General features: G+C 39.4%; 1 protein-coding gene across 2 annotated transcripts in view; it reads right to left on the reverse strand.

The window, feature by feature from the left end:
• Positions 1-10852, reverse strand: part of asxl1 (ASXL transcriptional regulator 1) — a 62532-nt gene that overhangs the window by 27497 nt on the left and 24183 nt on the right. Inside the window, exons 2-3 of one of the 2 annotated variants that reach the window (XM_050064567.1) lie at positions 6508-6591; positions 3849-3968 (exon numbers count right to left, since the gene is read on the reverse strand). In XM_050064567.1, coding sequence (XP_049920524.1) covers positions 3849-3968; positions 6508-6591 — 204 coding nt within the window. The other variant, XM_050064568.1, reaches the window with a different exon arrangement.

A 10852-nucleotide genomic window follows, 5' to 3' on the forward strand; every position in this document is an offset into this window, starting at 1 on the left:
ACTAACTAACTAACTAACTGATTGACTAACATAAACAACTGAAAATTGAAAAAAAAATTAGCTTGCACCGTTAGCTCCGGTAAGGGAAAGCATGAGGGAAAGCGGCTGACCGGAAGTCACGCACAAAAAAACGGAAGTTGATCACTATTTACTTCCGTGTTTGAAAATAAGGTGGATAGGCCTAGTCTGCTGGGGGACCTCCTATAACACACTGAGCACCTTCTCTCCTTCTCTCTCTCTTATCTGCTAACATTCATGTCCTGTTACTGCATCTCGCTAACTCAGCTCTACTGCATGTCACTAACTCAGCTTCTTCTCCGGAGCCCCTGTGCTCCACTGTCTAGCACGTTACCTCGTATCGCAGCTGTGCCTGGATCGTATGACGTGGTGGTGCTGCTGCCGTGGTCCTGCCTGATGCCTCCTACTGCTGCTGTTATTAGTCATACTTTTACTGTTATTATACACGTGATAATTGTCACATACATACACTATCATATATCAATATACTTACAACATATTGCACCACAATAGCCATAATTATTATTATAATATTATTATTTAAATTAATGTTGTTGTAAGCTACTGTCATTACTGTCTGTCCTGCATCTCTCTCAGTCTCTGTCTCTCTTTATGTCTCATTTTGTCATATGGAACACTGTAAATTTATTATGTTGATAAGTTCTGTACGACATCTATTGCACGTCTGTCCGTGGAAGAGGGATCCCTCCTCAGTTGCTCTTCCTGAGGTTTCTATCATTTTTTTCCCCTTGTTTTTTTTGGGGAGTTTTCCTTATCCGCTGTGAGGGTCCAAAGGACAGAGGTATGTTGTATGCTGTAAAGCCCTGTGAGGCAAATTGTGATTTGTGATATTGGGCTTTATAAATAAAATCAAACTGAATTGAACTGAATTGAATGGATATATCAATCTAGCTTCCATGCATCATTACACTGCTAGTGGTGTGTAGATCCCCACACCCATAAGCAATTACAGCTACCCATCAACTCTGGCTTTCTTTAGTGTCCATACTAGGGGTGACCCCAAATAGTCGATAATTCGGTGATTCGATTCAGAGAAGTCTGATTCGACTGCCAGTCTTGTCGTCGAATCGTCGCAAAATGTGGTTATGAAACAAGACCGTACCATTCTGACTATATGGGGGTGCTCACTGCTGCTGAACATCTTGATTTGACATAGAATGTATTTGTTTTCTAGTAATTCATGATATATAGCCTATTTTGATACAAACATCAGCCTAATTTCTGTTAATGAAAAACTGAAAATGATGCATGTGTTTAATCAGTAGGCATAATCATTACTACGCATGAATGAATCACCCAGTTGCTCGATCCAAATAAAATGAGGTGAGTGAGTGCGCTGCAGGACCATCAGAGCAGCATCGAGGCCTACGGTGATTTAAAGTTAAAGTTAAAGTTCCACTGATTGTCACACACCTGAGTGTGTGAAATTTGTTCTCCGCATTTGACCCATCCCCTGAGGGAGCAATGAGCAGCAGCGGTGCCATGCTCAGGAATCATGTGGTGATGATTTACGGTGACGGAGCACATAAACAAACACTTAAGAGGAGGTATGTGCTCTCAAATCAAACTTTTTTGAAGGATTATTCGTTTACCTGAAGTTGTCTTGAAACAAATTTCACCGCTGATTGTTTTCTTGATAGACTCTGATTTTTTATTTGGCTACTTTTTGTCCGACATGGCCAAACAATTGAGAGCGGTGACGCACAGTCCGTGTGGATGAACTTGTATGAACCTGAGTTGATTAATGAAGTAACTTGAAGTCAGAAAGAATGAAAACTGTTTCTAAACCTTCTGATGATGTTTTTGGATGTTTATTTGTGAATGAAATGGCAAGTTCTGATGAGTCAGAAACGACTGCAGCGTGTCTGCGCTCATCTAGAGCATCATACGTTGATGAAGTGAAAGGAATAAAGATAAAATGATAACCTTTTACTTTTATTATTATTATCTTATTATGCCAACTGAAGAATCAAATTTGTTTATTTGGGTGTTTTAGCTCTTTTCTCTGGAGCAGAAACTGACGCAGATGAGCTCATTAATCAATGAGGGGGAAAACAACATGATTGGACGATTAGTCGGCTAAAGGAAAAATCTGTGAAATCAGATTCGACTACGAACATTCTTAGTCGGAGACACCCCTAGTCCATACTGTCACTAGATTAAACAAATTCTCACCTGACTAGTCATGAAAAAGGCTGGGCAAACATTGTTTGTCTGCATCCTTTTCAGTAGCATCATAAACGGATCGGTCAGCAGGATGACTTGATATGATATTCATTGTGCAACCTCTGGATTATCTTGAGCAACTGTGTCTGAATAATTTTCAAATGCAACTTTGGAACAATGTTCTAAAAACACTACTCATGATGGTAATGTGAACTTGCATAAAATGACCTTTAGCAGCATAGTGGTGATGCATTAAGAGTGAAGAGGATCATGTTTAGGGATGGGAATCGAGAACCGGTTCCTGTTAAGAACCGGTTCCAACTGGTTCAATTCATCGTCATAATTAGCCTTTATGCTTAACAATTCCCTTATCGATTTTTTTCATTACACCGAATCTTTACGTCAATGATGCACGTCACGCTCGTCAGTCAGCAGTACATTCAACAACAAAGAAGACATAATGGTGGTGGAGACAGAAGCGGTCGAAAGCTTGGCTTCACTTCACCAAAAAAGACTCATGACATTCACTCATCACAACAGCATGACGTGCAATTTATGCAGCACCGTAACTACATGCAAGGGCGGAAACACCACCAATGCTACAGTGATTTGTTTTCCACTACAGGGCTCTACTGTGCGAGCATTTTAACGTTACTCGCATTTGCGACTAAAAATAGTTTTGTGCGAGCAAAATAAATCATTCAGCACGCTGTGCCAGTACAGATTTCAACCAGCAGCAGAAACGAAAGGCGAATCCTGCCGGTTGTGAGTTGAACGGGGTCACAGACACAGACACAGACAGGAATACATATTCCATATGCCATAGTGCTCCGCGGCGCAAGATAACGGCTTACCGGCGACCAAGAAGCCAGCTCCAGGTCCAGTAATTTCCTCTTCTTGGTGTCATGACTGCCCAAAAGTACCTGAACAGCCGAGCCTTGGCAGCACACAGGTATGTGACGTGTCAGAGGAGAAACGAGCCGTTCACATTTCCACAAACCTCACTGCACTTAAGGGACTGTTCTTTACTTGTCAGGGGAGGAGGGTGGCTGGTTGATTTTCATTTTATTTATTTATTTTATTTTGATCCCCCCCTATGTTAATCACTTATTGATGCTGCTTGAAGTATGAATAAGTCAATAAGTAATTTATTCCACTGAAATATCATTTATGTATTATAGAAAAGTGATTTTTTTATAAATGACAAAAGGCACATCTGCCTCATTTTTGCTGTGGTATCGTGATACTACTCAGAACCGTGATACTTTCACTGGTATCGTACCGTGGGTCCCAGTTTTGGTACCGCGACAACACTAACAGATTCTGCAACGTTATTTGACATAGATGAAAACAAATGCTGTACAAATATTCTTTCATTTGTTCCATTTTAGATGATAGCAGTGGACCAATTTCATATTTTGTTTACTTACTTACTTAGCACTTATCTCTTGTTTAGAATAGAAACTTAATAAAAGTTATGTTGTTGACACCAAAAACCTGCAAGGTCTACTTTTTCTACACAGAAATTCACAGGAGGAATCGATAAGGGAATCGATAAAGAATCGGATCGATAAGCAGAATCGATAATGGCACTGATATCAATAAAATCCTATCAATTCCCATTCCTAATCATGTTTGTGTACCTTGAGAGTGAACAGGCTCATCCGTCCAGGCAGCTTGAAGAAGATGCTGTTCTTGACCCGGTCTCCTCTCACCTGGGAGTGCAACATGGTGACCAGGCAGGCCAAAGGAGCTGTACCGCTACACACACACACACACACACATACACGTGCCCGCACACACACACACACACACAGTTAAACTCAGTTACAACTCGTGCAACTAGACACAATGGACTGAAGACATGGAGCCAAATTCAGCTCTAAAGAGGAGTTCATGCTACAGCCCTACGTGAGCAAGGCTACTGTCAGCTAAGGTGTGGCAATACGAAGATAAACTGCACACAGTGAGGCCATGTAAATATGTCAACTCTCAGAGATTTTGCCACATCATCTACAGTTTGGTATTTATCCCTTTAATATTTCAGGTTGTATTAGGAATTTTGGACAAACCAATAAGCAGGACTATTTAATGGCAATATTAGATTTCTGCAGTTGACAAATCAGGCACTCTCTGGTAATTTTATTACTAAATATCTGTTCATACACTTTGTATGACCTTTAGTATATATGAATATTGACATCAGGGCTGCCCCCTGAAAGTTGAAAATGTGAATTATCAGTCGAAGTCCCCTCAGTGGACTAAGATTGTGAAAATGTGAATTATCAGTCGAAGTCCCCTCAGTGGACTAAGATTGCCAAATCAAGCAGTCTTTTTTGCCAGTCAGTGTGTTGTGCAGTGCACTTTTGTGGATGTTTTGGTCCCCAGATTTTGCTGCAGAACTCTTAAGTACAGGCAGCTGTGGACCAGGGAAAGATGAAGAGACACTTTGCACATAAGGCTCTGAAATAATGTTATCTTCTACCTTCTGCTCAGAAGTGGTGAATTTACAGTTGAAAGGTAGATAATATGACACAGTCTCTGGCTTTTGTTTGATATCCAGTGTCGCCAAAAAGTGCTGCACATTTCCGATTCCGTCATTACCACAGTAAACTTGTTTTCTATGTTAGGTGAACATTGCTGTAAGCCTGAACAGACCGCTGAACTATTCTCTTTTCCTTACAGTTTACATCCACAAACATGGATGCTTCACCCACATCTTCCCCTCTGACAGTGAGATCTATAAAATCAGCACAGTTTTAAAAATTACTGTCACCAATTCAGTATCTGACCAAATGTCTCCTCTTCTGTTCCTGAGATATGACATTGAGTAATAGGTAGAAAAGTGTTTTTGCAGAACATTGTGATGTCACAGTGAAGTTGACCTTTGACCTTTTGGATATAACGGTCATCACATCATCATGTTATCCTACTAGACATCTGTGTGATGTTTTGTTATAATTAGCATATGAATTCCTGAATTTTGGCCATAAATATATTTTGTGAGGTCACAGTGACCTTGACCTTTGACCTTCTACCACGAACTTCTTATCAGCTTATTCTTCAGTCCAAGTGGACTTTTGTGCCAAATTTGAAGTAATTCCCTTAGCGTGTTCTTGAGATATCGCATTCACAAGAATGGAACGGAAAATACAACCCGAAAACATAATGCCTCTGGCTACAGCCCAGCGTGGCGGCATAAAAAAGGAACGACTAGTCAAATTTTTTCATTAAACAGCAAAATCTGATTTGATGGACATAATTCTGAGCTGGGTACAGCCGTAACTGATATCATGATATACAGGGCTCAACGGTAATGGCTGCAAGGTTGCTACTGACAACCATTTTGAGAAAATGGCAACCAAGTCGTGGCACTTTTTAAAACAGGGACAGCAAACAGTAAGATGTGCATCCCAAAAACTTAGGTTAAATTGTTGCAGAAGTCAGAACCGGAACCAGACATTGCCGCATGTGACAACTCAACTCCATGTGAGTTGATGTGTTTACTCTGGTGCGCATAGGCATTTGAGACAATGGGAAACCAAATTAAGTTGCACTTAAGATTTAAATTCTCCAAAGCATCTGTTAAAACACAAACTTTAAAGAATTTTGATCAGTTACTTTATTTAAGCTTATAATCAAGCTGACGTTTAACAGCATAGTACCTTAATTACTCAAAATATAAGGTAACTAAAAGTGGCATAGTTACAGTATTGGACACATTATGTTGTGTTTGCCTTAACCATGAAAATACAATGCACCAAGAGCAAGAATAGGCCTTAATTCATATAAAAGCACAAAAAGTATGCAATAAAGTTTGAGGGTCCTCCAACCTACCTCCTGTTTCGGTCAGCAGCAGGCCACATAGTCCATGTAAAAGGAAACAGAAAAACCTCAGTTATAAACACATTAATTGACAGATTTACAGTTGATGTGTGTGCTGTGTGATCAGTTCACTGACTACTAAAAACACTAGACAAATACAAAAAAAGAAGGAATAAAAGTTAGGAAGCTTTATTTAAATGCAATGATCCAGTCTGGATTGAATGATGGACAAATGCCTGATGGACAAAGTACACAGTGTTTCTGCACATCTTTTTAATCCTACTTTGAGCTTGTAGTTCTTCACTAAAAAAGGCACAACTTCACCACATAACACTCCTAACATTAGTTACTGCAATCAGGTTCAAGAAAACAGCTTGTTTCCTATGAGTGGTTACCATTTTAAAAGTAGCAGCTGACATTTCTACAAAAAACTGAGTCTGCATGTATCCGTGTGAGTGTGTGTGTCTGTGTGTCTGACCGCATTTCCTTCAGACCCTTGGTCTGGATGACATGGAGGATTTGTTTAGGAGTCATGGGTGCATCTGAGAAGTTCTCCAAAACCTGAAAAACATTGACAAATAACATTGGTTTTATCACATAAACTGACCAATACTTCTGCACAGTGAAGACAAAAAAACATGGCAAATATCTATTTAGAATCAAGTGAAAGTGCCATCGCTGAGGCAGTTAAATTTCTTCTGATGATTTAATGTGATCGTCTAACTCAAAAAGGGTTTGAGAGCTATTATTATTTGGCCTATTAAAAGCATAGAAAAGAAGCTGGTACAGTTGTAGACTAACATGTAGTCTTTACAGTGAAGTTTTATCAAGAATAATATCAGCAGAAACAGTGGCATGTCAGAGACAGAGAAAGAAGGAGAGACAGAGAAGCAGCAGTAGAAGGTAGTAATGTATGCAGGTTTTTCATTCCTGACACAAAGTGTTCGAAGATTCACAACTGTTATTATAACCCCGCTAATACCACATTTCTAAGGCTGAGTCGAATATTAACATTTGAAAGTTGAAAATGTATACACAGCGTTCCTACAGCTTAAGGGAAGTTAATTTCAACACTTTTTAAGACTTTTTTAATGCCACTTGAAATTAAATTTAAGACCAACTTCACAATAAAGACAAATGGGAATAAAACCCCACCATATCAATTACATAGGGTTAGGGACAATTTTACCTAAATGTTAATTTTAAAATAAAACATGACTTTTTGGTCCAGTGAAAAAGTTTTAAATTGCTGCTCTGAAATGTACGGGGCTAATCCAAACTTGCTGATGTAGGCCGGCTTGTCGGAACCGTATGCAAACAAGTGCGCAATTTCAGGGTCTGGGAACATTGCACGGAATAAGTCTCCGACTCCCTCATTTGACTTGTATGATTGGTGTTTTGTCACCGTGTTCAGAGACCACAGTACCTCTGCTTTCAGTGTAGGCGTACATACGAACAATAGGCTCGTTCGAGATGAGCCAGGCCTGCGCACAGGGTTCCCACAGCTTAAGGCAAGTTACATGCAAGACTTTTTAAGACTTTTTTTAATGCCACTTGAAATGAAATTTAAGACCAACTTCACAATAAACACAAATGGGAAAAAAACCCACCACATCAATTACATAGAGTTACAGACAATTTTACCTAAATGTTTATTTTAAAATAAAACATGACTTTTTGGTCCATTAAAAAAGTTTCAAATTGCTGAAATTGCTGCTCTGAAATGTACGGGGCTAATCCAAACTTGCTGATGTAGGCCGGCTTGTCGGAACTGCAGGCTAACAAGTGTGCAATTTCAGAGTCTGGGAACATTGCACGGAATAAGTCTCTGACTCCCTCATTTGACCACAGACCACAGTACCTCTGCTTTCAGTGTAGGCGTACACACAAACAATAGGCTTGTTCAAGATGAGCCAGGCCTGCACAGATTTGATCACCGGCGATCGCAGCACAATGTATGCCGGTTAGTTTTGTGTCCGACTTCATCCCAACTTGCTCTGGCTTATTACAAAAGTGGACGGCGATAAAACCACAAGAGCGAGAGGGCCATAGTTTTTAGAGCCAGGTGCTGCAGTTGCTCTCCACGACTGCATCGCCTGGCTCTCACCTGATCTAACAGCTGATTGGTTTAGATGTCAACTCAACAATATGACGTTTTAGATAAACTTTTAATTTTTGTTGAATTTCAAATATACATGTTTTATTTGTGTAATTTGGAGGTTTATTCTGTAACAGAAAACACGTGTGAACTGATGGTGAGGTTTAGTCATTAGAGACTAAATACATTCATCATAAACTATACAGAGTCTACTGTATAGACTGGATTGGACTGTTTTAATTATTGAAGTGGCCTGTTTAGCATCACAGAGACTTGTGGTCAGTGGGATGTGAGGATTCTTAAAATAACATCTGTACATATGTGAAGCCCTGAATATATCTGACTGATCTTTAATCAAAGCCGTTGTCTTGTGTTTTTTTTCCCTCTCAGAGTATTAACCTTATAGTCAGACACAATTTATTTAGCCTGTGTAACTGAGGGGACAGGTCTGCTCTGCAGCAGCAAACTGATATGATGCTGATTTACATGAGAATTCATGTCAAATGGAGGTTAAACCATGAACCTAAATTACAGGTCGCCTGTAAAGCATTTTAATAAATTAATCTGTCACAATTAAAATGACTAGAAACTGAAAACAAACTTATATACAATTCTGACAATATTTTAATAAATTTACATCATATCGGACAGGATGCAAGTGTTTCTGTGACTTCCTGTATAGACTGAAGGCTGCTAGAAACTGTCTGGAAACTGTCCGACTTGACCACGGCTATTTGTCACCATCTCCTGCTGCAGCCGCCTGATCTCGTTTACTTTCCAGGCGAGGCGCAGTTCATCTCGAACGAGCCTATTGCCCGGAGATTTGGTGCTGCTGTCCCTGTTGTTGATATTGGAGATGGGGGTGGAGGCATGGTAGAGACGACAGTAGAACAGAACTGGGAAATACCTAGCGTTTGTTGGCAGCTTGATTTTGCAACTTGGATATATAGATATCAGTATTGGTCATCGATCAGATGAGTTGTTACATATCAGCATGTCGTGTATCGGCAAAAAAAACAAAAAAAAACAATATCCTGCATACCTTCTTCAAATCAATAGATTTCTTTTTAGAAACTTCTAAATCACATAGGAAAAAGCAAGCACTAAAAAACAGTAAAAAAGGGAAAAACGCCAGCACTCTCAAATATCCTTTTAGTTCAGTTTAATAAACCAGCTTGGATGGCAGTACCAGTACACAGACATTTTGACAGTAAAGTCTTCTTCAGTGTGTAACTATGGTTACGGAAGTGGTGTTTAAATACGCTTGAAGCAATCAGACCAGGTGTGTGAAAAACACTTAACACTTCCGCCATAAAATATAGTGCCAACTCACAGGCAAAGAAATAACAGAAAAACAAACTTTAGAAAATATGTCACAGCTAATAGCAGTAAATGCCCCGAAAACGGATATAGATTGGCATAATGTACTCTGTTCATAAACAGTAAAAATATGTGCATAAGGGGGCAGAGTAAGTACCAAATTCTCAATTAACAGTCAGATCAAAAATGCATATGATAAAAAATGCATAGTCACTGTGTAATAGGGCTGTCAAAAGCACTATGAAATTGAGTTAGAATATTTTCGAATTAATTTAGTAGAGTTCGAATAATATTCAAATTTATTATTATTATTATTTTTTTATTCATTTGTTTTTTTGTTTTTTACAAAAAAACACAAAAAATAAGATGCTTATTGCTGGCGCAAATTGAACGTGACACTCGGATGAAAACACCCGTTCTGACCTCACTGAAGTGCCAGGTATGACCAACTTCTGCCTCGCTATCTAAGCAATGTTTGGATACTTCAGTGCATAGTTTTCCACCACAAGAGTGGATCCTGGTCGGCTTGTGGTGGTGTCTCATTCTGGTAACGTTTCATCTCTTCTTCAAAAAGGGTAGACAGGGAGGCAGCAGGTGCAACACTCTCCCTGTATGTCTCCCCGAACAGGTCACACATCGCGGACAGCATAGTGGGTGGTGTTGGCGCAGCGGGCTCCTCCGTCGGCGCCTCTCCCTCCGTCGCTATGTCCCTCTCTTGCCCGGCTTGTGCGCGAGCCACCTCCACCCGAACGGGATTCGCAGAGATATACAACATTATTGATAGTATTAATTAATTATTAATGATATTCTAATTATCAAATTTAGGTTCGAACTTATAAAAAATATATATTCGAATAAATTTCGAACTTCGATTTTTTTTTGACAGTCCTACTGTGTAACTGTCCCTCAATTAACCCTATGGGCCCTAGGCGTTTTTGGGGTATTTTTACTGCCTTTACTTTTAAGCTCATATCACAGTCATTATAAAGGCTACATACACATGCTTTATCTTGTTTTTTTCAGGACAATGTGGGCTATCCAGATTTGCCATCATTCCATGTCCTTCTATGTGCCTGTATTTTATATTATTTTTTATATCAATGAAAAAAACAAATCCGTGTGACTAAATTCTTACATTTTGACATGTATCTCACCATAGCAAGTGAAGAAAATGACATATTCTGCCATATATGAAGAGGGGAGACTCTCTGAAATCTGGCATTATAAGAACCATGATGCTGGGACATTCTGTCACTTCACAGCTGTCCAAAACATGTGGTTTGTGCCAGGCGGACATGATTGCCAGTATTTTTTCATTATTGCAAGAAATTCCACTGATTCATTCACAAGTCAAAAATGTGTTTTATCTGAAAGAAACATGCAATATTTACATCTAAGATAATA

Source organism: Epinephelus moara, chromosome 16, assembly GCF_006386435.1.
Source record: "Epinephelus moara isolate mb chromosome 16, YSFRI_EMoa_1.0, whole genome shotgun sequence".
NCBI lineage: Eukaryota > Metazoa > Chordata > Actinopteri > Perciformes > Serranidae > Epinephelus > Epinephelus moara.